The sequence below is a fragment of the Quercus lobata genome, chromosome 5, assembly GCF_001633185.2.
Source record: "Quercus lobata isolate SW786 chromosome 5, ValleyOak3.0 Primary Assembly, whole genome shotgun sequence".
In the NCBI taxonomy this organism is placed as follows: domain Eukaryota; kingdom Viridiplantae; phylum Streptophyta; class Magnoliopsida; order Fagales; family Fagaceae; genus Quercus; species Quercus lobata.
The window spans coordinates 69,470,409-69,498,051 of NC_044908.1; the positions used below are offsets into that span (position 1 = coordinate 69,470,409).

The 27,643-nt window shown below is 38.5% G+C and overlaps 1 protein-coding gene and 1 pseudogene across 1 annotated transcript; both read left to right on the top strand.

The window, feature by feature from the left end:
• The first annotated feature begins 2,623 nt into the window (after positions 1 to 2,623).
• Positions 2,624 to 20,008, top strand: LOC115991026 (annotated as a pseudogene).
• Positions 20,009 to 26,072: 6,064 nt separating this feature from the next.
• LOC115991027 lies at positions 26,073 to 26,978 on the top strand. Its single transcript, XM_031114783.1, has one exon. It carries the CDS (start codon positions 26,073 to 26,075, stop codon positions 26,976 to 26,978), a length of 906 nt encoding a protein of 301 aa, XP_030970643.1.
• Positions 26,979 to 27,643: the final 665 nt, after the last annotated feature.

The following is a 27,643-nucleotide window of genomic DNA, read 5'->3' on the forward strand; positions in this document are numbered from 1 at the left end:
GAGCTTGGCCCTACACCTCTAAGCAGAAGGCACGAGCGACGTCCTTAAGCTAGATAGTTAGGCTTTCTATTGCCTTAGTCATCCCAGCATCATAGGCCACTTGCTCGGCATCAACTTTTTCCTTCTTCTTTGTCTCCAGCTGTTTATTAGCCTACTTCAGCTCTACAACAGTCAAAGCCATCTTATTCTCCGCCCTTTTTTAGGCTTCCAGGGCCTCAGCGGCCTGCTTTTCATAGCCCGTGAGGGCAGACTCAACATTCCTGCGAGCCTTCTCCACCTTGGCCAACTAAGCAATGGTTTCCTTTAACTTTTTCTTAGCATCCAAGTGGGCCCTCTCAGCGGCCTCCTACTTGGCCTTAGCATCCCTTGTTGTATCCAAAGCGTGGTCCACCCACTCCTCGACCATAAAGGCGACCTAGACGGACTACACAGATGACAAATACATAAGTGTTTGTACCTTGTGCACGGAGTAACGCCATAAGGTCAAGAAAGAATGTTTACATACCTTGGCAAAGTCTTGCTTAAGTGCTAGGAAGACTTTACGCTTCCGGAAGGATCTCAGCTCCTCCATGTCTTTGGGTAGACACAGGGCTTTCTCTAGACACTCAGCTACAAGGCCTGAGTTGCCCTTGGTGGTGTCCCTTAAGTTGGCATCATCTAGAACCAGAGTGCCTGAGCTTAAGGCGAAGTTAGGCCTCCAGATGGAAGCTTTCCTTGATTGGTCTCCTCCAACTTCCTTGGAAGTCCCGGTTAATGTAAGCTTTTTGGATTGCCCCTTTCCCATTCGAGATTCCTTAGCAGGGGGTTGGTGAGAAGAGTGTGAAATCTCACCCTCATCTGTACCCTTGGTACCCTTGCCACCTTGGGCCCTCTTTCTCTTTTTGTCCCCAGCGTCAGCGGGGGATGTGTGCTTAGCAGCTGGGGTAGGTGGTCGGGTCACTACCACAGCTGGGGAGGAGCCCCCAGCATGGGCTGTAAGTAAGGCCAGCAAGTCTGGGGTTTTCTTTTCAAAACCCACGGCTGTAGAAGGTTGAACTTGAGATGTACTAGGAATGTCCAAGCAGTGAAAAACTTCAAAATACCTATTTGTTACTTCTTGAACAGACTCGGATGTAAACTCTTTGTCTTCTTCATCCGAGGGGAGAATCGCCTTTTGGGAGTAGATAAACTTGGCGGCTAGAAGGGCGGGCAACTAAGCCTCCTGAGTCCCTTCTGAAGGAGGCTTAATCAGCAGGAATCTAGGGATAGTTACATCAATTAAAGCCAACTGAGAATCCTTGGCCTTAATTACGTCTTTAGACTCTGGAAGCGCTTTGTGGATGGTTTGTACTCGAGGATGACGTGAGCTGCCTTGAGTTACCTATCTCTATGCAGGAATATTTGTGACCTAAGGATCCTATTTAGGTCTATAAAATTCACCAAGTGCTTGGCTGGAGCTGTGTGGTATTCGTCTGCCAAATGAAGCCAAATTGACCATTAGTAAAAAATATATATAAAGGAAAGAAAACGTTAACACTAGAAAAGTTGTGTAAATTCCTAAGTGTGACCTCGGTCCTCGGGAGCCCTACCTGGTTCCCCTTCCTTGGTAGGGCAATGTATTCTATCGTGCCAGCCTCTCGAGACAATGAGGAAATCCTCGTCCATGCCCTTGCTCAAGTTAGGCAGGCAGGAGATCAACCTTACTGCGGGAATCCTACACTTCATATAATATTTGGTTTTCTCCCCTTTTTGGCATTGTTATACCCAATTTACGTTGTGCCAGGTAAGGTTGATCCTTATCCTACGGTTTAGGGCATCTACACACCTAAGGATCCTAAAGATGTTGGGCGAACACTGGGTCGGGGTTAACCTATAGTTTATGAGATAGTCTTGGGCTACCCTTCCCATAGGAAGTTCCATCCTACCTTTAATAAAGGCAATCATGGGAATAACTACGGACTCGGCAGGTCTATTTAAGACCAACCACTCACCCTCCTCACAATGACGGATTTCAACATTGTTGGGGATCTTGTATTGCGCCCTAAAACATTCCCTAGCCTCGGCAATGTCCACTAACTTAGCATACCTCCCCATGGTCTTTTGAGGGATGAAGTGTGAAACTTATGAGAAAGAAAAAACAAGGAAAATCAACACACCTACTGATGAACGCAAAGAGTGCTCCTCGGGAGTTTTGTTCTTCAACTCAGATCGCCAAAGTGTCCAAAATGAGCCTCAGCATGCTCTAAGTTCTCCTTTTATAGGAGCGAAAAAGAGAGCGGAAAAATTCCCGCCCATCCGTGTAGGAAAACGAAAACCGTACGATCTTGATCAAATCGTAGAACATGGGGAGACAAGCAGCCGCCTGACACCATAAATGCAAGATTGTGGATTCAGAAGCGCCAGGAGCGTGCGAAAGACAGATGAAAGGACATTAACACGTGGGAACGCATGTGGCACGTGTGTATCTTATCTAGAATACTAAAACTAAAACTTTACTTTTGTCCCTAAACAAATAGTGAAAGTTTTAGAGGGCTATTTTGGGTACCCAAGGATCGAGGATGAAGCTGAAGGGTCGCGTTACTGGCCCGAGGATTGAGCATGAAGCTGAAGGGTTGTGTTATGGGCCCGAGGACCGAGGATGAAGATGAAAGGTCGCAGTAATGACGTGAAGGTACTGTAAGTCACAGGCCCGAGGGAAGAAGCCGCTTGAGGAGGGGAAGAAATGAATCATGGTACTAGGGAGCTTTAGGCCTGGTGTAGCCTGTTGCATCCGCATTAATTGGAAGACAATAGCTTTATCAGCCGCATTAATGAGGAAGTGACTTGAACAGTGCAAGCCACAGCTAAGCAGATTCCTACCACCATCTTCTTTAGATATGAAAGGTAACAAGTGCCGGAAAAGGAAGGGGGTTAGGTAGAAATGGATGGTGAAGATGCAAGGGAAGGAGGCTATATAATAAAAGGAAAGAGCATTGAAAAGGGGATGGAAAAGAAAAAGAGGAGAGAGAAAAGGAAATAGAGAGGAGTGCATCAGAGAAGAAAGCGGAACTGTATCACTTTCTATACGAAGTCTGCCTCCTCGGGAGCCTTTGTGTAAAGCTTGATGCTCATTTACTTTTGAATGCAAATCTAATTCTTCCCCACAACTGTCCTCGGGCAGAGCTCACTGTTGTTGTCCTTTTCCATCTCTTACAAATTTTATTGATTTGGGCCAAGTTTGAAGGATACGACCCATTACTCTAAGTGGGCTTGTCTTAACAAACTTTTTGGCCCTTACAAGAACAATTTTTAATTTTCCTGAAAATTATCCTAAGGAAACAGGGTTGAAATTTCTTATTTGATTGAATAAAATGTGGTCTTTTTATGTAATGTTCAAGAACATACACCTTGAAGGCTCGAAAAAATGATAGAAGATTGGCATGATGTGCTAATTATAACCTATAATTGCAAACGCAGAATTTTGGGACTAAGTCAGCTCAGCATACAAGAAAATAAAATCTTATCTAATTGCTCTGTTTCTTTATCAAAAAGTAAGCTTTTTCCGGCAATGTTTCTATCAAAAATCAATACCATTTGTTTATTAGAAAAAAAACTATAAGACGTCATGACGCATTTGGTAGTTCGAGTACCAGTACCAAATAGGCATTTTATTGCTAGACTATAGTTGTATTTGCCATAATTTCGAAGCATATAAAAACACGTTTTCTAACACATGACCCAAAAATAAAAAAGAACTGTTCCTCATCTCAAATAATGTAACATATTATTGTACATCCACATAATTTGTTGATTGTTAGTTGTCGAAACATATTTATTTTTGTTGTTGAGATGAGGATGCTGAGCTGATAGATGGTAAAAAGTAAGTTTTATGTGGTACAATTATTTCAATTTACCGAAAATTTTGTATTATTTGGTTATAGTGCATATTATGAGAGTGAAAATGCATATATCTTATGCATCATATACATTCCCAAACTAAAGAAAAGAAACAAACAGAGATGGAGGACATTTTCAATTTAGTTAATTCTTTTGAGCATGTTTCCTTTTCTTTTGTATTAAGAGAGGGCACTGTTTCCACCCACTTCGTAGCCCAATGGACTGTTATTGTGAATTGGACTAAGGCCAGCTTTTATCTCCAACTTCTTGCTTAGTATAGTTAATGCTATAGATAGAGATGATCATATAGACCCTCTTAGTTGTATTTCTCTGCTTTTCTCTTAAGGGACTTTTCTCTCAAGGTAACCGAAAAAGAAGAAGAGAAACACTAGTGGGTTAAGGAAAAAAAAGTTGGGATTAAGTTGAGAGCCTTTGAATTGATCCTTAATGTGAAAGCTAAATGGCCAATGTAGTGTCGACTAGAGGTGACAGATGAAGACTTCCACGCCTTGGAATGTTCTCAAAAAGTTATATCTTCTTTATAAAGTTCATTTTTCTACTGTTATTTCTTTTTTTTGATGAGTCTATTGTTATTTCTTGGCATAGTTTAGTTGATAGTTGTACATTTGTAATTTTGTTTAAAGGTAAAATCTATGCGTAATTAAAAGACTTTTTTTCTTATTAATAAAAAAAGGAGGACTTTTTTTTTAATACAAAATTAAGAGGACTTTAGTTTTAAGCAACCTCTAACATAAATAACTTTTTAAAGAAAAGAAAAGTAAAGGCAAGGGCATCACTATCATCCATGTAAATTCATTCCTAAATATAAGAATGGTTTATGCAACCCTACAGTGGGTACCATCTCATCAGCATATTATATTATTTTGAGAGTAACTCTAGAATTCTTAAAGTCAATATAAATTATAAAAGGTTTTTATTATGTGGTGGTCTTGGAAATTGGGTAATTATTGATAGATTCCTTTATATTTAGAAGCAGCAAAAGTTAATTAAAAAAAAAAAAATATATATATATATATATATATATTAAAAATAATTCGGCTAATCTTAAAATAGTAGCCGACTATATTGAGATTTTTGGGAATTTGTTAATTAAATCAAAATGTTATTAATTTATTTTGAAATAAAATATTTATGCTTTTTTCTTTTAGAAACAAATGGTTTGTATTCTATTACATAATCATTTTAAAAGAGATGATTTTACAAATTTTATTATAAAATTACAATAAAAATCAATTTTAATACGACATGTTAATAAATTTATAATAAAAATTTTTGTATTAAATTATAAATGTTTTTTTCTGACATGAAATGAAATGTCGTGAAAATATAATAAACATAACATTTTTTTCTAACATTGAGAAATTAAATTGGATTAAAATAGATAATTTGTACCTTCAAAAAGAAAAAAGAAAAAAAATCAAATGTTTTTCTTATCAAGCTTTTATTACAAGGAAAAAAAAAAAAAAAACCCTGGTCAAAAAACGAAAAAAAATTATATAAGTATCTATATATATATATATATATATAAAAAGAGTAGCGTAATATGACAGTCTATGTTGTTGTTGTTGATGATGGCTGTAAAACAAGCCGAGACGACAATTCCGATCAAACTACCTCCTTTTTTCCCTTCCCAAACCCAAAAAACCTTCACATAAAAAAACTTTACTATTTTCTCTTGTCTTAGCTAACTCCTTGTCTTAGACCGCAACGGCTCCGAACTCCCTTTCCAAATAACAATAAATATCAAAAAATTTAGTTAGTTGTCATGTTTCAAAACAATGTTGAAAAGTAGCATCTTGAGTGTCTAAAACTCGAGTTCCAAGAAAAAACTCGAGTTTTTAAGTCTTGATTTGTAAATAGATGCGGAAAAAATCCACGTCGAAATCGAGTTTTAAAAAGTTGAGTTCCATAAATTGTAGGAAAACGTCGCTATAGGGCTTAAAAACACCACTATAGGGCTCCCTAAACCTGGTACAAACGTCACTATAGGGATTAAAAATGCCACTATAGGGATTAAAAATGCCACTATAGGGCTCCCTGAAGTGTGAGGTGATCATATAATTTTTTTTTTTGTAGGAAAACGCCACTATAGGGCTTTAAAACGTTACTATAAGACTTAAAAACGTCACTATAGGAACTCAAGTTTCTAAAACTCAAGATCTATGTGGCATTTTCAGTCCAAAAACACTCGCAAAGCGAGTCTTTGGGACTCGAGTTTTAATATGAATATCGAGTTTCTAAAACTTGAGATGCTACTTTCCATTATTCTTTCAAGCCTTGCCTAACTTACTGCATAGTTGCCCCTCGCACTGCTAGTTTGTCCATTCCCCCCAGCGGCTCCACCACGACCACCACCACAATTGCCTCAGAATTTGTTCCTTTGTTTGAAGAGGGAGAAGAACAGCCAGCTGCCGTCACCACCGTTGATTAGCCGCGATTGTCGTCGAAGCTCAAATTGGACAATTATAGTGGTCCCACATACGACAACGAAGAAAACAATGTTTTTGCAGAGTTAGTCTCCGTTAGAATGAGGAAAGATGAACCTAACGCCGTCAATTCCTCTTTCGACTCTCATCCTCACCCCACCGCCACCACCGCAACCGCAACCGCAACCGCAACCGCGACTACAGCTGCGACCACTGTGGAATTCAGTTCTAGGGTTTTCGATGCTTAATCGGCCACTGACTTGGCCAAGTCGACTCATTCCGCGTCGCCTTGTTTGCAATTCTTCATCCGAATGATTTCCGAGGGTAAGACTAGGGTAATCCAAGCTTACCCTCACGATACCATGAAATCGCTCCACGAGCGAATCCAATTGGTCACCTAAATCCTGGTCCACCAACAAAGTCTCATATACGGAGGCAAACAGCTCCAGTGGGAACGCTTGCTCGCTGAGTGCTCCATCGAAAACAAAGTCGGATTGCAGCTCGTCGGGCATATGCATAGCACCGAGCATCCTCACGCTTGGCAAGTCATCGACGAAATGGTTTCCATCATCCGTCGGCTCTGCCGCGGTGAGGCTGACCCTGCCGCCGCCGATCACATCAAGTCGAGGATGAGTGAGTACTTATCAACCACTCCGAAAGAGGAGGAGCAGCTGGCGGCGGGGCATTTGCAGATATTTATGTTGTCTTCGGCTCCGGCTGCGTTGGTCATGCTCTACATGTCCATGGAGGAAGGTAACAGGGACTGTGCTGATAGTGCCATTAGGCATTTCTTGAATATTAGTCGAAATTCGTTACCAAAATGTCATCATAATTATTGTGCACCAATAGTATTAGAGTTTTGTAAGTTGCTTAGGAGAGCTGGAGATGAGGATCCTTTGTATTTATCTTTCTGGAGTACATTTGGCATGATGTTAGAGTCGATTAGACCTTCGATGAAAAGTGTTAGGGGTGGTGGAGCCATTGTGTAGGGATTTAGGATTGAGTATGGAAACCCCTGGTATTGTAGGGCCACTGTCGAGTGATGTTTGTGATTTCACAGCGTTCGTCCTCCCCTTGAGGACTATGATTATGGTTCTTGTGAGTTTTGAGGGTCTCATACCGACGTTTGTTGAGGGGGAAGGATATAAGCATCCAGTGTTGGCACAGGAGCTTGAGTTTCTTTATCTTATATTTATTGATTTGTTGAATAGAATGGATGAGTGCCTACGAAGAATGGATGGGAACTTGATTGTTAAACAGAAGGGGGAAGGCGAAGTTGTATATTCGGGATGGTCTCAGTATCTTGCCATTTTGAAGGAACTGCATGGCATTTCAAAAATTTATCAGGGTGCTGAAGAATAGTTTTGGACGGTTTTGAGGCTTTCAAAAACAGCACTTTGTGCTCTAATTATTAAATATGCAAAGCGTGCGGACGATCATCAATGGCTTCTTGAGCGGAAGGATGTAACCGATTTTGAGTCTAGAAGGCATTTGGCTATGATGATGTTTCCGGAGGCTAAAGAAGACTACGAGGAACTGCATGAGATGCTCATTGACAGGTCTCAATTGTTGGTAGAATCATTTGAGTATATACAGCGGGCAGAGTTCGAATCTCTACATGCTGGTCTCTTTATGGAGTTCAGAAATGAGGAAGCTACAGGTCCGGGTGTATTGCAGGAATGGTTTTTTTTGGTATGCCAAGCTATATTTAACCCAGAAAATGCTCTTTTTGTGGCATGCCCAAATGATCGTAGAAGATTCTATCCTAAACCAAGTAAGCTTCAGTTGGCTTCTAATAGATTCTTTTATAGATTTGTATTTAATTTCGTTGATTTCTATGCTTCTTTTTTTTTTTTTTTTTTGGGGGGGGGGGGGGGGGGAAGGGGTGTATTATGGATGATCGACAAAAGCTTTTGTTGCATTCTTGTTTGTATAGTTGTTGATAGCATGTATAGATGCGAGAATTTGTGTGTTGTTACGACGTATGATAAACAATCAACCAAAAACCTTTTGTTGTATTGCTATTAGTGTAATTGTTGATTTGGGCACAGACTCAGGAATTTGTGCTGTTACATTTCTGTTTGTGTTGTTGTTGATATGGGTATAGACCCATGAATTTGTGTTTGGAGGGGATATAACCACATATGTGGAATGATTTACCAAAACATTTTGTTACATTGTTGTTTGTGCAATTAATGATATGGGTATAGACTCAAGAGTTTGTGTTTTTTTTTTTTTTTTTTTTTTTTTTGGGTGGGGTGGGGGGGTGGTTGGGGGTGGATATTACTGCATATTATGGATGATCAACCAAAAGCTTTTGTTGCATTTTTTTTTTTTTGATAGGTAAATAGAAAACTATTATTAATGAAAGAATTATGAAGAGTACAAGTTGTTCCTGATGATGAACAACTGGAAAAAAGAACAAACAGCACAACAAAAGAAGCAATCAGGAAACTAAGCTAAGGGAAGACATAAACTCAGAGAGAGAAGAACAATCAGTAAAACCCTAACAACGGGACCACTCCAAAAGACTTCATTGGCATAAACCCTTTAACTCATCCAACGTCTTCTCATTATCCTCAAAGGAACGACGATTTTGTTCCAACCACACTCCACATTAGGCACCCTGGAACCAAATTCCAAATGTCCGAATTATGATTCCCAAGCCACTAATGCCAACAAGATAACAAACCCGCCACTGATCCTAGCATAACCCAATGAATTCCAAAAGTGAAGCATAAAGGTCCATAGGGAATGAGTAACAAGACAATGAAGAAGAAGGTGGTTTACCGACTCCCAATCACAACAACACATACAACACCAAGTAGCCAACGGGTGACCCCTAAGCATTAGATTATCCAAAGTGAGGATCCGATCATGAGCAGCAGTCCACAAAAAAAATGCCACTCGCCTAGGAATCTTTGGTTTCCAAACACCCTTCCAAGGAAACAAAGAATTTGAGTCACCTCGAATAGCATGGTAGTAAGATCGAGTGTCAAACATACCATCACCTTTTAACCGCCAACAAAGAGTATCACTCCTATCACCCTGAGGAATATGAGGTTGGATAAACTGAAGTAGAGAATAAGAGGCGGCAAGCTCCCAATCTTCAAAATCTCTAAAAAACCTTAAATCCCACACTACCACCTTTTGGAAGCCATAAAACCTCAGAGATGCAAGCGTCCTTGGCATCTGAACACGCATAGAGCTCGAGATAGAGATCTTTTAGGGTATTATCCCCAATCCACCTATCATGCCAGAAGCGGATACTGGTGCCATTACCCACTGCAAAAGACAGATGCTTAGAAAAACTCTCCCACCCTTCATGAATGCTTCTCCAAAGGCCACATCCATGAGTCCTCCTGCACACTTTCGTACACCACCCGCCTTAACCCTCACCATATTTTGTGGATATAACTCTCTACCAAAGATGGGTAACTTCATGCCCATAACGCCACAACCATTTCCCTAATAGAGCTTGATTGAACAACGCCACACTTCTTATCCCCAAACTATCCAATTTAACAGGCAAACACACCTTATCCCAAGCCACCAAAGGATATTTCAAACTCCCCTCAGAAGACCCCCAAAGAAAATTCCTCTAAATACTTTCCATTCTAGTAGCCACAGCTTTTGGAATAGTGAATAGAGATAAAAAGTACGTAGGAAGACTAGAGAGAGTACTTTTTGGTAAAGTGAGCCTACCCCCTTAGATAGATAGAGACGCTTCCACCTTGATAGTTTCTTTTCCATCTTCTCCAAAATAGGATTCCAAATCGTTTAGATGCGAAAAATTTGTGTTGTTACGACGTATGATAAATGATCAACCAAAAACCTTTTGTTGCGTTGCTGTTAAGTGTAATTGTTGATTTATGTACAGACTCAGGAATTTGTGAATTGTCTTTTGTTGCATTGCTGTTTGTGTAGTTGTTGATATGGGTATAGACCCATGAGTTTGTGTTGGGTGGGGGGTATAACCATATGATGAATGATATTCCCAAACCTTTTGTTGCATTGTTGTTTATGTAATTGTTGATATGGGAATAGACTCAAGAATTTGAGTGTTGTTATGATGGATGATGAATGATCAACCAAAATCTTTTGTTTCGTTGCTGTTTGTGAAATTGTTGATATTAGTATAGACTCAGACATTTGTGTATAACCTTCTGTTACATTGCTGTTTGTGTAATTGTTGATATTGATATAGATTCAAGAATTTTTGTGTTTGGGGAAGGGGGGGGGGGGGGGCGGGGATGGCAACAGGGCAAGGCTGTTTAGAGCTATTTACTAACCATAATGAGATGTTTTTTACTTTGATAATGTAGAGATGAAAGAGAAAAGAGGGGATACTAACTCTTCCTGTCACAATCTCATAAAATATTCTGGATTTTTGGGTTTATCTGATTTTAATGCCAATCTGTTGTGATGTTCTTTTGGAAGGATTGTTTGTTTACATCTTAGCTAGATGATGGTGTAACTGAGGCCTGGCTACCTCGGATTAGTCACATAATTCTCTGGTTTGTTCGTGTCCTTGGTTATCATGGGTGGTTCCATTTTCTTTCTTGTCGAATCCAAAATGTTTGAATTTTCAGTAGAGGAGGGAGCTACTTTCTACTCTTTACGTATATTTGAAAGATACAAGGATTCTCTCCGGTCAGTTTTCATGGGAAAAGAGAGTGCTTTACGTCTGCTATCTTATGCTGAGGATCTCATGTCAAATACTCGTCCAGAAAATTTTGCTAGAACCTTTAAGGATGATAGTAAGGTTTTTATTTTGCAACTGGGATTCAATGCACATGGAAGCTTTCTTATGATCTCTGAACTTCTTTATGGTCGTCAGAAGGGCCTAATCATTGTGTCGGAAGGAAAGCTGGGATGTGGGTGGAGAGGTTTTGGCTTTCATCTTCGTAAGGCTATTGCTCCCGACACTCTTGGTGTTAAACCGCCATCTCAATCTGCCCTGTTCCCAACAGTGCAAACGTTTAGAAATCAAAAATCCTTTCTGTCGGCAACGGTGGATGGTCATCGGAAAACCAATGGTGGAAGCAGATCAGGAAAGCTTGCAATGCCCAAAATTCAAAATTCAAAATTCAATCAAATCATATCAATCTATCAAGTCTAGCTTGAGCAATCAGAAGACTTAGAACTAGGATTTGCGTGAAAGGGGTACTGGGCAAGTAAGCGCGGTTCCTGAGGCTGAAGTCATGCTTGAAATAAAGGACGACGCTCTTAATGGTGCTGATTCTCCTTTGTCCCTAGAAGTTTCTCTATGTTTGGTGCGTGGGCTGAATGGCAAGTGGGATATTAATTGCTCCAACATTAAGGAAGTGGGTTGTTCTGGTGTTGGGCCCACGCAAGATATGTTTAGGCCCAATGTTCTTGCTGAAGCTTCCCTACTTAACCCACCCCAGCCCCACAAACTTAAGCCCAAGCCCTCTATGGTCTGGCAACCCAAAAGAAAAGAAATGACCACCAGATCTTTTCCGATGCGAGCGACCTAAATTCCAGGGATGTCGAGTCCATGCGAGAGACCTAACCAGACTTCTTCGCTCCTATCGCTTATGCCTTTGATGTCGTCGATGGTCTCCGACGTCTCAGATGTCGCCGCTGCTCAACCCCTCAACTCCGACAAGATCGTTGAAGCCTGCTTTGAGTTATCGGCGTCGATTGACTCATTCCAAGTCTCCAATATAGTCGACTTTGAGCTTCTCAGCTCCGACGAGCCCGAAGAGGCCTTGAATGGGTCGGCATGCACCTCAGATAGCGATGAGAGCTTACTGCGTGACCTCCAACTGACTCTCCAGGAGCATTCCGGTAATATAGTCAAGAAATTGGGGGACTCGAAGTAGTGGGTTCTTGAATTATGCGATGGGAGGAGGGTTGCGGTTCCGCTTCAGATCGCTTTGCCTCGGTGTGAAGCTACAGAGGTTTTGGAAAAGCAACAACAGCTGGCCTTAGTTACGTTGGAGTCTTCTGACGTTACGAATGTGTCATCGGCTCTTTTCAAAGAGGATGAAGTATTGGTGGAGGATGGGGTTTTGGATACCTACTCGGAGGAAGCTGATCAGCCCCTAGTTGTTGATCCAATTGCTTTTTCTCTACCTTCAGCCATGGCAGAACAATCTCTTGTAGATGAGGAAAGTGTTGTGAGTATGGATACTTCACAGAGTCAGGAACCTTATTCCGATTGGTTTCAAAAGAGATTCAATAATTTTGATAGCTTCCTTGGCACGTCCCTTAAGGGTTTAGAAGATCAAGCAACATAATTTTTATCGGCTGTTGAAGCTAAATTATATCGGAGGGCTGAGGTGAATAAGAAATCATGTGGTTTAAAAGGTTCGGGGGTGAAAGGTTTAAGAGAGTTGAAAGGGTTGTTTAGTTCCATTAATTATGGCTCTTCATCTGCTAGGCGATGTGGTATTAATAGGAATCGGGTTCTTTCCATTGCTCAATGAATTTGAAGCTTATTTCATGGAATGTCAGAGGTCTGAATGAAGTTGGCAAGAGGCTTCAGATTCGCAACTTGTTGCGATCCTGGAAGGTTGATATTGTGTGTTTGCAAGAGACCAAACTAGAGTGGATTACGAGAAGTATTGTTCGATGTATATGGAGTTGTCCATATGTAGATTGGTTGTACTTGGGCTCAGATGGTGCTTCTGGAGGAATTTTATTGATGTGGGATAGCCGAGTTGTGGAAAAGGTGGAGGATGCGGTGGGGCATTTTTCGATTTCTTGCAAGTTTAAAAATGTTGGCGACCAATTTGAGTGGGCTTTTTCAGGCGTTTATGGGCCAAATTTGAACAATAGGCGTAAGTTGATGTGGGAGGAACTAACCGGGTTGATCACTTGGTGGGATTTGCCTTGGTGTCTGGGAGGGGACTTTAATATTATCCGTTTCCCTTCAGAGCATTTGGGGGTTGCTAGCTTCTCCAGGGCTATGTTTGGATTTTCTGACTTTGTTTCATTGCATGGGTTGATGGATATTCATATGGAAGGGGGCCTTTATACCTAGTCCAATTCTTCCTCCGCTTCTCAACTAGATCGATTCCTTTTCTTCCCTACTTTGGCAGATCACTTCACTCAGTTCACCCAAAAAAGGATGTCTAGAGTTCTTTCTAACCACTTTCCTATATTGTTGGAGGGTGGGAGTCAGCGAAGAGGTAAAATCCCTTTCCGTTTTGAAAATATGTGGTTGAGGGTGGATAATTTTGTCGACAAAGTGAAGATGTGGTGGGCATCCTATTTGTTCCAAGGAACCCCAAGTTTTATTTTTGCTAAGAAGTTGGCTGCCTTGAAGTTGTATTTAAAAAAGTGGAATGAGACTGAGTTTGGCAATGTCACTTTTAAGAAACAGGACCTTTGGAGCAAACTGAATGGTTTGGATGCTAAAGAGGAGACTCATAGTTTATTTGTTGAGGAGAAGTTAGCACAAACTAATCTTCGTACAGATATTGAAAAGTTGACTCTTATGGAAGAGACTAGTTGGAGACAAAAGTCTAGGGTGTTGCATTTGAAGGAAGGGGATGCCAATACCAAATTCTTTCATAGAATGGCTAATTCTAACAGAAAAAATAATGGTATTGAAAGCCTAATGGTTAATGGTACCTTGTCTTCGGATCAGGGTATAATTGCAGACTACATTACTCATTCCTTCATGAATCTGTACTCTGAGTAGTAGGTTGAGCGGCCATTTCCGGATTCGTTGGTTTTTCCAATGATATCTGGTGAGATTGCGGATTGGTTAGAGAGGCCTTTTGAAGAGGCAGAAATTTTTGATGTCATTCAAAGTTTTCATGGTGATAAATCCCCTGGTCCAGATGGCTTCCCTATGGCTTTTTTCCAAGCTTGCTGGGGGATTGTTAAGCCTGATCTCATGGCTGTTTTTCATCATTTTTTTGCCAATGGTCAGTTTGAGAAAAGTTTAATTGCAACTTTTATTACTCTCATTCCTAAAAAACATGCGGCTAATGATATTAGAGATTTTCGGCCCATTAGTTTGGTTGGAGGGGTTTATAAAATTTTTGCTAAAGTCTTGGCTAATCGTCTCCGCTCAGTGATGGGGGATTTAATCTCAGCTTCTCAGAATGCTTTTGTGAGGGACAAAAAGATCCTTGACCCTATTCTTATTGCTAATGAATGTCTTGATAGTAGATTGAAGTCTGGGATGCCGGGGCTGATTTGTAAGTTGGATGTTGAGAAGGCTTTTGACCATGTAAACTGGAATTTTCTGCTGCAGATGTTAGAAAGAAGTGGATTCTCTGCCAAATGGAGACAATGGATCCTTTTTTGTCTATCTACTGTTCATTTCTCCATCTTGATTAATGGCTCTCTTTGTGGATTCTTTGGTAGCTCTAGAGGCTTGAGGCAAGGTGATCCGTTGTCTCCATTGTTGTTTGTCTTGGTGATGGAAGCTCTTGGAAGAATGTTGGATAAAGCAGTTCATGAAGGTCGCATGTCGGGTTTTAGTGTGGGTAACTTAGAGGGAAGATCCAAGGCAGTGTCTCATCTCCTTTTTGCGGATGACACACTAATCTTTTGTGAGGTTGATTTAGATTAGATTTTGATTCTTCGTATGATTCTTATCTGGTTTGAGGCGGTGTCAGGCCTAAAGATTAACCTGGGCAAGTCAGAATTGGTTCCAGTTGGGGTAGTCAATCATATTGACCTTTTCTTGGTTGTTCTTGGCTGCAAGCAGGGCTCTCTCCCAGTGAAATATCTTGGTCTTCCTTTGGGTGCTAAATTCAAGGATAAGACTATATGGAATCCAATTTTGGAGAAAATAGAGAAGAGATTGGCGGGTTGGAAGCGCTTATACTTATCCAAAGGAGGTAGAGTCACCCTAATCAAAAGCACCCTTTCTAATTTACCCACTTATTTTCTATCTTTATTTCCTATTTCTGCTAGTGTGATTAACCGAATTGAAAGGCTCTAGCGGAATTTCTTATGGGGCAGTTTTGGAGATGATCCTAAAATTCATTTGGTTAAATGGGCTACTGTTTGTTCTCCTATTTCTTCGGGTGGCTTAGGGATAAGGAAGATAAGACTTTTCAATGAAGCTTTGCTTGGGAAGTGGCTTTGGAGATTTGGGATTGAGGAAGATGCCCTTTGGAGGCAAGTGATAGAGATAAAATATGGATGTGTTTGGGGGGTTTGGTGTACCAGAGCTGTGATTGGCCCTTATGATGTTGGTTTATGGAAAAATATCAATCAGGGATGGCCTTCCTTCTCTCGCCATATTCTGTATGATATTGGTGATGGGTCTAGAGTGAAGTTTTGGCAGGACCAGTGGTGTGGAGAGACATCTCTTGCTGTTAGATATCCGGACTTGTTCAGATTTTGCAAGAATAAGAATGCCAGTGTGGCTGAGCGTATGATGTCCGCCAATGGTGTCCTCTTTTGGGATGTGAGATTCGTTAGGGGTGTGCATGCTCGGGATCTAGAGGCTATGTTTGACTTCATGGAAACCATTTATGGTTCTCCTATAAGGGGGCTAGGTGAGGATAAAATGTGTTGGATTGCTAGCAAAGTTAAGGGTTTCTTGGTTAGTGATTATTATAGAATTTTAGCTGGCTCCGCTTTCTATGGGTTTACTTGGAAAAGTATTTGGAAGTAGAAGATTCCCTCTAGAGTAGCTTTCTTTTTTTGGACTATTGCCTTAGGGAAATGCTTGACGATTGATAATTTACGTTAAAGGAAGGTGTGGATTTTGGATTGGTGCTACATGTGTAGGAGAAATGGTGAATCGGTTGACCATCTATTCCTTCATTGTCCTTTTGCTACGGATCTATGGTCTATGGTTTTAGGTCTTTTTGGAGTATCTTGGGTTATGCCACACACTGTTTTGGGGCTGCTACGATGTTGGCAAGGCAGCTTTGGTCGTCATTGTAATGGTTTTATTTGGTCTATCATTCCTCATTGCTTATTGTGGTGCCTTTGGAGGGAGAGGAATAGTAGATGTTTTGAAGATTCTGAGAGATCTATTCCAAACCTCAAGCTTCTCTTTTTTAGAACTTTAAGGGATTGGTTGTTTGCTTTGCAAAATAAATCTTTCCCTTCTTTTATTGTTTTCCTAGACTCTTGCAATTTTTGTATTTGATTTCCTTTCCCTTGTTCACTTCCGGTGCACTAGGGTGTTCCTTTTTTATCGATATATCTTATTACTTATCAAAAAAAAAAAAAAAGTAATAAGATAGATAGAACAAGGGTTGGTTTGGTTGGTCATTTTACAAACTGTTTTCATCACTTAAAAACAAAATGAGGTGGTGGGGGCCCATAAAAAAACCTTGTTTGGTGAATTGTTTTCGAAAAACCAAACTTAAAAATGGTTCCTTAGATTTACTCTGCAAACCTTAAACTGAAACTTGTTTTTAGAAGTTTTCAAGGTTAAGGGTTGTGTTTTTAACAAAAACTTAAAAGAGATATACTTTTGCCAAACAGCTTTTAACTCTTTTGTTTCTCACATTTACAACCTATACAAAGACACGTTTTTGGAAACCTATTTCAAACTGGTTTTTACCCTTTTTGAAAGCACATTTTAAAATGGTGAACCAAACAGCCTCCAAGTGTTTGGGATGAAAATAGAATATTTATGAAAATTTTAAATTATATATATTAATAATACATGCACACACTCAAGGGAAGCAAAAAAAGCGTGTCCTCACCCTGTTTATATTCAGGATGGGGAAAACCCATGCGGGGAATTTTATCCATCCTTTGTGGTGTGTTTGGGTTACCCCTTCGCAGCCCGAGGTGGGGGTTTGAGCCCACGTGATTTCAGTTTGGGTTTTTTTACATTATCAAATGTCAAAGTTGTATCTGTAAGAGAACAGTAATATGTTGCATCATCCCTTACAACCATATATGTTCATTATCATACTTAAATTGTAATCTTCATTTTTCTCAGTTGTGTCTTATGGGAACAAACATTGAGGTGCAAAATGTAACAAAGGTCATAGTTTAGGGTGCAAAGTGTGCATTCGAATAGTTTAGGGTGCAAAGTGTAATCTAGTGTATAGTTTAGGGTGGTAAAGTGTAATTTCTCCAAATATTTTAGGAGTGTTGGAACTTGGATTTCAATCAACATGTGTTTGACGTATATGTTTAATTTATGTAGAAGTTTGAATAATGACTGATAATGAAGATTTTCAACATGTTTGTGTGAGTCTAATTGTTTAATTTTTCATTTGCTTAAGTTTCTGTGGATAATTAGAATCTTGTGGAGAGTGGAGATCATAGAAAGGTGAGTCTTGCAGAAGATTTTCTTGTCTTTAGAGCTGGTGCTATGATTTTTTGATGTTTATGAAGTAATGAAAGAATGGCGGTTAGGATTGACAGACTGGTTCTCAGTATGGAGTTGTATATTATGGCTCTGGTATGAGTAAATGTAAACTGCTAGATGATGTATTATTGCTACACATAAATCATGAATCAAAAGGATTGTATTGCGTGGAAAAGGATGCATTTGTAGCAGATCAAATCCATTGGCAAAATGAGGATATCCATTGGGACATTCTTTTCACTAGATTGGTTCATGACTGGGAATTGGAGAACCTACAATATTTCCATGCTCTTTTGTATTCCAGATATATTGAGCGGAGGGGGGAGATAGAATGGCATGGAGGCCTACTAGGAAGGGATCTTTTGAAGTTAAATCATATTATAGAGTCCTTAGCGATGGAGGTATTCAGTCCTTTACACGGAGAAGTATTTGGAAGGTGAAAGTTCCTCACAAATTTTTTTCCCCCTTCTCTTGGGCAGCAGCCAAAGGTAAGATTCTGAAATTGGATAATTTGGAGAAGAGGAATATTTGCATTGCTAACTGCTATTGTATGAGTAAGAATAGTTGGGAATCGGTGAATCACTTGCTTCTTCACTGTTCTTATGCATAGAGCTCGTGGAATTTCGATTTTAGCTTGTTTAGTGTCTCTTGGGTGATGCCTAAGCATGTGGTGGAGTTGCTGGCTTGTTGGAGGAGAGGGGTTGGTCAACATTGGGCAGCATTTATTTGGGAGGCAATTTTGTTGTGTATTATATGGACTATTTGAGAGAATGGAATCTTCAAACTTTTGAGGGGGAGGAGCATACCATTATTGGGCTGAAACGGTTCCTTTTGCTTTCCTTGTTTGACTGGATGACTGCTATGAGTGGTCTGCATATTTTCTTCCCTGTTGGATTTCATAGATCTGTGTTCATTTGCATAATTTTATACTTCCCTTAATACACAACCTGTGTACCAGGGGAGCAGTATGTACCTTTCGTATTTTCTTTTGATAAAAATTTAATTACCCATAAAAAAAACACCATGCATCAAAATTCCAATAAGAAAACTAGAAGATAATCATAACAGAACCAGACCTACAAGCATAGAGAGATAAGAGTCTTGCAGAAGTCAGTTCTTGTCTTTAGAGCTGGTTGTATGTTTTGTTGATGTTTGTGAAGGATTGGAAGAGTGATGGTGAGGACTGACAGAGTGGTTCTCAGTCTGTTGTGGCTTTTGTATATTCTGGTTCTTGTATGTGTCAATGTAAACCTGGCTAGATGATATGTTATTGATACAAAAAAACTATGCCTCAAAAGTTCAATAAGAAAACTAGAAGATAATCATAATAGAATCAGACCTGCGAACGGTAGGTTAAGAAATACAAATAATCTAATCTGTATTTAGAATGCACAGTTATCATACTCAAGATTGAGTCCCATGGGCAAATGGTATGATTTTACGTAATGAATTGTTTACCTTTGATGAGGCTGTATTTGCCCCCCTTTCAACAAGTTACAAAACAATAGTTTCTGGAACAAGCTGTTCGATATTAGATTGTAAACTCAGTTCGGTCACTATCAAACTGCCATTGAACCTATATTGGTATAACTCATTTTTTTTGGGAATTGTGTCATCTGTAGAATTTCCCTGATTCAGAATTCTGAGTTATGCTTCTATTTCTGTTAAAAACTTCTATACCTATAATTATAAAAATATTTATCATTTTGTTTAAGTAAATAGTATATTGAGGCAAAGAACTCTTTTTCCAGAGACAGTTATGATTTGTTCAGCCATTTCCTTCTGTATGCAGCATCAAGGGTGGATCCCATGCACCTTGAGTATTTCAGCTTCTCTGGTCGGGTGATTGCATTAGCTTTGATGCATAAAGTTCAAGTAGGCATTGTCTTTGATCGTGTCTTTTTCTTGCAATTGGCTGGGAAGTACATTTCGTTGGAAGATATAAGGGATGCAGATCCATGCTTGTATAATAGCTGCAAACAGATTCTGGATGTGGATTCTGATTTTATTGATTCAGATGCTTTAGGACTAACATTTTTTAGAGAAGTTGAGGAGTTAGGATCCAGGAAAGTTGTGGAGCTTTGCCTTGGTGGGAAAAGCAAGGTTGTGAATAGCCAGAACAGGGAGGAATATGTTAGGCTTCTTATTGAGCATCGCATCACTTTGTCACGTCTATCTCAGACCGGGTATCACAATTTGCACAAGGTTTTGGTGATATTCTTTCCAACTCTAAGCTCCAGAAGTTCTTTTTCCAAAGTTTAGAGCTTGAAGATCTTGATTGGATGCTTCATGGAAGTGAAACTGCTATTTGACCAAGGAGAGCATTTTTTGTTCAAACTGTTTGTTCATTCCACTAATAACTAATCTATTGTGACCAATATCTTTCTAACTCATTGAATGTTCAGTCTCAAGCTCACTTTCTAACAAATTCATTGTTTTTAGTTCATTAGGCCATTGTCCATATATATATATATATATATATATATATGATTTAATTTACTCAATGACCATAATTAGTTGAGGATATATAGCTACGAGATGTAGAATAAGAATTCATTTATTCTCATTAATTTTTTGAGTTCATTCAAAACCTATTATACTCAACATAAAACAAGGGTTTTGCTTTTAGTTTATCTGCTTAATCAAGATTAAGGTATGTAAGACCCTTTTATCACCATTGAAAAACTTTGAGAGATTGTCAAAAAATGACTGCAATTTGATTGGATCTAAGGCACCCAACCATCATCCTTGAATGGGAGAAAGATCCCCATATCAAATTCCTTACTTTTGTTGGTCTTTTTGCTTGGGCAAAAGAGGGAAAAGGTGTCTGAACCCTTGTTGTTTTATTTTAATCAGATTTAAGTCTGACGAGAATAATAATCTACAACTAGCAATTCATTTATTTTCAAACCGACCCATTTATTATCTATTATTTGATTGACTAATCTTTTATATTGGAATGGGTGAAAAGTCAAATGCTTTGGTAATTCCTCATCACGAGGGGATGAATCAAGACAATTTTGAATCAGAGTTCTAGATTTTTGTTCACTCTAATTTTCTTATTAAAAGAATTAAAAAAATTATCCAATAATTTTAATACAATAATAATTTGGGGAAAAATATTCTTTAAATGACTATTTAGTGAATTATTTTGTCTTAACCAAAGACGGTGAAAAAAAAAAGTTGAAGTATTCTTTTGTCCATTTAACAAAAATGACAATATTTCAATTAAAAAAATAATAATAATTTGAGTTTATTGAGACTAATAGAGTGATAATGAGTTGATATTACTTGCCTAGAATAGTGTAATTATTGTGGTTCCACCTTTGGCACCAAAATTGAGGGAAAAAATTGGGATACATGGATTAAAATTAGAATCTAATTGAAATATAATTTAGATTCAATTGGATTTTCTTTGTGCCTTGGATATTACAATAATTTTTTTTGGATTCTTTTTTTAATTGAGAATTTTGATGAAATAGAGATGAAATTTTTTATATATACATACATACATACATATATATATATATATATATATAAGTGTTTGTTTGGTAAAGTTAGTTTTTTTATTAAATTACTTATGATTTATAGGTCCCACCTTACTTTTTGTCTTAACTTTATTACAAAAAATTTAACTTTAAATTATTTGAAAATAAAAAAGGTTAACTTTTAGTATTTTGTCTTGGATTATACAAACTAGATTATAACCCATGCATATGCATTAATGCATTTAAAAATAAATACATTTTTATCATAAAATATGTATAATTAATCAAATTATTAAAAAATAATAATTAGATTCATATTAAAATTTCTACCTAAGTTTAATTATTAATTATGATTATTTTTATTCTAATAATTGATAAGATAAAATGTGTGGTGATTTTTGTTGAATAGATATATGATTTTTTTTAGTTTATTACTATTAGACTCCTAGTATTTGGCACTCATTAATTAACTTAGCACAAAGATTAAAAAACTTAAGTGAACACATGACACAAAATTAGCTCATAATTGAAATCTAATTTATAATGAACTTTAAAATTGCATCATGTATTTAAAATAATAAAAGTTAAATCCTTGAATAAAAGTAAAATTAAAATCAAAGTTAACACGACAAATGAGAGAGAGAGAGAGAGAGAACAACATCCTTTTATTTGTTTATTAGCTTGTAACCCGTGCTTACTCATAGGAACATTAAACAACAATGATAAAAAAGAATGAAAATTAATAAAAATTGTTGAAGTTGCAAAATTCCCAAATTGACACAAATCCATTAGTATTCCAAATAAGACAATCAAAACTAAATGGGAAATTTGCAGAGAGAGAGATATATATATTCAAACCTTAGTAAGAACGATAAAATAATGAAAGAAATAAACAAACAAATCTAGAGACAAAAATTGAACACAAAGTACTATTTACTTAGAGAGAGATAGAATGGACCTAAGGTAGAGAAGGATGGTGCAGTGAAGACAACAAACTTCCTTAAAACCTTTGAGTAATAACAAAGTTAATTGCTTTAATTTTTTACTCTAAACTTTCTTCAACAAATATTTCATGGTTTCCATTAAAGAGGAAGAATTCAAATAGTTTAGCTTTTGTGAAAATCTAGTATCTCCATTACATCATTTATAAAGTTTTTGATATAATCACTTCAGGTTTTGTGTAGCATTTGTATAGTTTTTTATATAAATTCTTCAGGTTTTGCACTAACAACTTATTTGGCACAAAAATTAAAAATTTTAAATGAGATGTGGCACAAAATTAAAATTCCAATTGAAATCTAATTGGATTTTCTTAGCTTTGGCTTCAAATATATATATATATATATATATATATATATATAAATAATTGGGAAGATATACACACAAAATGATATGTATAATAATTGAGGAATGAAATATGTGTCTTCGCCTTGGTCGCAGAGCGGCATTACTTATGCTTTAGGGAGTTCATTTACCTTTAAAATATATGTATAATATTTATAAAATATAATTTTATACATATATTTTATTATTTTATAAAATATATGTATAAAAAATTATATGTATAAAATATTATTTTATTAGTTTAATTTACCTATAAAAATATTTTTGTACACCTTGACTTTTTTTTTTTTTTTTTGAGAGAGAGTTTCAACTTATGACGTCCGCTCCTGATAATAACTCTTTATCATTAGACCAAGACACCAATCAGTTTTTGATATTGGTGGGGATTGAACCTCAGATCTCTTATATAACCATCAGAGACTTTAACAGTTGAGCTAACTAAAACCCACTTGTACACCTTGACTTAAATCTTGTACAGTCTGACGTAAATTAGTTCAACTCAAAACGAAACAACAACACAAATCAATCCCTCCCAAAACCAACCCACAACATAAATCACAAATCTCTCTCTCACGAATCTCTTTTCTCTATCACACTATTGGTATTTGTTATAAAGTTAGTGATTCTTCAAACATTTGATTGGTTAAGTAGATACAATGCATTATATATATATATATATATATATATATATATATATATATGAATGGGTGTGGCTCTTTGGATCAATAATTAATACAATGCACATGAGTTGAGTTTTGTCATTCAATTTAAAATATTTTTATAAACAAATAAATAATGAAAATTGCATAAAAATTAAAAAAAAAAATGTTGTACAAACTTTACAAAATAAAATTGTTACACCTATTCACTTTTACAATAGATAATGATAACTCATAATGATGTTAAAATATGAAAATTTGTAGAAGTAAATATTCAAATGTCATATATTTGCATGAATTTTTTTTTTTGTTTTTTGTTTTTTTAATAAATAATTTGATATATTCAAGTTCTCTTTTTATTAAATTTTATTTAATTTAAGTTTCTAATTGATCTTTCAAAAAAATAAAAAAAAACCTAAGTTGCCACACTGCATGGTAGGCAAGACCGCAAGATGTGGCCTTCTAGAAAAAAACGATGATTCATGCCTGGTAGACATGCAACGAAGCTCAGAAGTGTGGTCATGAATGTTACAAATTGAACTTCGATGAAGCCCTTTTTAACTATATGGGCCGATCTGGGGGCGAAGCGATAATCCGAGATGCTCAGCCGCACAGGGACAAGTTATTGCTGCACCAAGTAAAAAAGACGGGCCCCCGTGCATACACTAGAAGTGGAACTACAAGCGGCCATCCAAGCACTGAGCTTTAATTTGCAACAAGTAAAAACCTTCTTCACTTCACGTCTAGGTTTAAGCATAATTGTGCTTCTGTCTGCAGCTGCTTATTAGGCAAGATGATAAGAATTCTCTATAGGTGCATATTTCCCAATTGGACTTAACATGTTGATTTAGCTTCAACAATTTTGGAGTTTAGTGATTAGTCAACCTTCACAATAGGGGTTAGCTAGTCCTACGTACGTACTAGGGGTTAGCTAGTACAAACACTTCATTTGGGAGTCTTACATACCTGTGTTAGACATTTTTTGGCATGGACTCTCCTACGCTCTCCACAGAAGAGAAAGAAGAGCTGGTACGGAGCAATAAGAAAGTGAAGTGTCCTACTCATGAGCAAGGAACAGGGCCTGATTCAAGCTCCTTCAGGGATAAACTCATTGGGGATATTCCAGGCGCATACTCTCAGGCTTTTTGTTTTGACGATAGCATGGCGGATGAAGACGGATCCGATGAGGAGGTTGAAAACCTTCGTGAAGGTCTAGTAGCTGTTAAGTTCTCTAAAGATTTTAAACAGAGAATCCGCAACCCATGGACCAAAGCTCTTATCGTGAAGGTTTATGGAAGAGCTGTTGGGTTAAGTTTTTTACAAAACAGGCTGCTCTCTTTGTGGAAACCGGCTGGTAGATTGGATTGTGTGGACCTAGAACAGGGCTTCTTCCTTACCCGTTTTTACTTGAAGGAAGATTACGAAGCAACTCTCAGGAGGGGTCCTTGGTTTATTGGAGAGCATTTTCTCTCCATTAGACCATGGGAACCGAATTTCCGACCTGAGACGGCTAATGTCACTTCGGTGGCTGTTTGGATTAGATTAAATGCATTACCTATTGAATATTACAATTCAGAAGCTCTGTTGATGATTGGAAAATCCATTGGTAACGTGCTTAGAGTTGATACGCATACTGCGAATGAAGCGAGAGGTAGATTTGCAAGACTTTGTGTTCAGGTGGATGTGGATAAGCCTTTGGTGACAGCCGTGTTGATTGGAAAGTTTGAACAACCGGTATGTTATGAGGGCGTCCAAAAACTTTGTTTTTCCTGCGGAAGAATGGGGCACAAGAGGGAGAACTGTCCATACATGATCCGTCAAGCTCCGCCGCCAAAAGACATGAGGGAGGTGGCATCGGAGAGTGATAGGGAGGTCAGGGATGGCTCACGCATTAAGCATGTCTCTGAGGGATTGTACATGGGAGCGGGGCAAACCAAGGACGTGCATGGGAGTGAGCCTGAGGAGGGGCAGGAAAGGACGTACGGTCCGTGGATTGTAGTGGAACGTAGGAGACATGTGCAGAAAAATCAGAGAAGTGGTGGGCCTCTGGTTGGGATGGACAATGGTAGGCTACGACAAGAGCAAAGAAAGGTTGAAAGTGAGGCAAATTTCAAGTTCACAGCAGGTAATCCAAGTAATGGGGTTAAGCCAAATAAAGAAGCCAAAAGGAAGTTGTCTCCTCCAAAGCAGTTAAGCCAAGCCCAAGTTGCTAGTTCATTTAAGAGTCTAAGGCCGAGTAGCTTCCAGCAGGCCCACAAGCCATTAACTAAAAGCCCAGAAGTTTTTAATGGGACTGATGGGCAACCACGGGCTGAACTTGAGGTAAGGCCTACCAAGATAAATCATAATGGCTCTGTTAAGGGTAAGAAGGCCATTGCGCGTACAAGGGCTTCACAAGTTTCTTCCTCAATTGCCGTAAGGGAGGAGTCATTTCAGTTCACTCCTCAAAAGCTTGAGAAAGCAAACAAGTTGAAGGTTCTTTCTATACCAAGTTGTGATGGAGTTTCAAAGCAAGAAAGGGAGAGAATGGCAAGGCCGAAATCTCCAAATGAAAGTCAGCTATCAAGTATGTCCGGGTCAGCAATGGGCAATCAACATGGAAGTGGTGGCTGTGGAGTTACCGGAGGTAGCGGTAGTTTTAATCCGTGCAAAACCGAATTGGGTGAGGGGCTGGTCCAACGAGAAGATTTGGACTTGGAAGAGAGGTTTCGCACTGACAATCCTAGCATGGAAGAAGGCGAGGATTTCGTGGTGGTAGGTCCTAACCAGTACACCTTCACCGGAGGAGAAGCGTCACATGGTGTGGGAAATGATGAAGATGATAGGATGGAATTTGAGGGGGAAGGTGATGTCCCTAGCTCTTGTTGTTGATTGTTTTACCAAGTATTATCAATTCCTAATGAATACAATTATTTGGAATTGCAAAGGTGCTCTAAAGCCCTCTTTTCAAAGTCATGTCTGAGAGCTGGTTCAATATCATGATCCGGCGATCTTAGTGTTGATGGAAACCAAAATTGGAGGTGATAGGGCTAAAGAGATTTCGAGTAGACTCCCTTTTGATGAGGCCTTTCATACTGACACTATCGGTTATGCTGGTGGGCTCTGGATGTTATGGAACTCAGATAGGGTGGAGGTCTCCATTTTATCCAGCACAGAGCAGGAAATTCATGCTGTTGTTAAGGTATTAAATTCCAACTTAAGCTGGTTATTTACTGCTATTTATGCTAGTCCTAGGACTGCTGAGAGACATATTCTTTGGGAAAATCTAAATAAAGTAGCTGAGCTGCATAATATGCCTTGGGTTTTAGCGGGAGATTTTAATGAACCTCTCTTAAATGAGGATAAATTTGGGGGGAGAGCGGTGAGTGTGAATAGGTCTCTTCTTTTTAAGGAATGCCTTGATAACTGTGGGATGATTGACATTGGGTTTTCTGGCCCTCGGTTCACTTGGACTAATAAAAGAGAAGTTCAAGCACTCATCCAAGAAAGAATTGATAGATTCTTTGTCAATGCCAGCTGGTGTACTTTGTATCCTGAAGCTAGGGTTGTTCACCTCACAAGATGTCACTCCGATCACTGTCCTGTTATGCTGGATATGTTGCCTACTAATCACATGGGTAGGAAGAGGCCTTTTAAGTTTCAAACATGCTGGTTGACTGATCCTACCTTTCCTAGGATTGTATCCCATGCGTGGAGACAACATAACATTCTTGAGGGGGCTATAGAAACTTTCTCGAAGGAAGCGTTGGTTTGGAATAAGGTGCAGTTTGGGAATATCTTTGCGAAGAAAAAGAAAATCAAGGCTAGACTTAACGGCATTCAAAAGGTTGTTGGAGTTAGACCATCTACCTTTCTTCTTGAGCTTGAGAAGGAGCTTCTTGGAGAGTTAGATACTATCTTAAGGTAGGAAGAGGAGTTGTGGGCTTTAAAATCCCGAGTTAATTGGCTGATCCAAGGTGACCGCAATACTGCTTTTTACCATGTCTCCACTTTGGTGAGAAGGAAATGAAATAAAATTTTAGCTATCAAAGATAATATGGGGGAATGGCTGCATGAAGAAAATGAGGTCAAGGAGTTTATTAGGGAGGGTTTTAGCAGTATATATACAACTTCTTTGGTCAATGCCTCCCGGCTAAACCCATCTATATTGCCTTGGCAAGCCAAGCTTTCGGAAGAGGAGCAGGAAAGTATTAGTGGGGAAGTGACGGAGGAGGAGATTAAGGCTGCCTTGTGGTCGCTTAAGGCTTTCAAAGCGCCGAGGTCGGATGGGTTGCATGCGGGGTTTTTCCAAAGATTTTGGTTGGTGGTAGGTAGATCGGTCATTAATGAAGTGCAGAAGATTTTTGTGGAGAGAAAAGTGCCTAGCTACTTGAATAAAACTCACATTGCTCTCATTCCTAAAATACAAGGTCCGGAGACCTTAGGAAATTATAGACCCATTAGTCTATGTAACACTGTCTATAAGATTGTCACTAAGGTTTTAGTTGCTAGATTGAGACCGCTCTTGGATAAGCTTATATCCCCGGTTCAGGCAGCCTTTGTTCCTGGAAGGAAAGGATTAGATAATACAAT

What these genes read in the sequence shown, in the direction of transcription:
- LOC115991027 (XM_031114783.1), top strand. Translation starts at nt 26,073, where the DNA reads ATGGAAACCAAAATTGGAGGTGATAGGGCTAAAGAGATTTCGAGTAGA.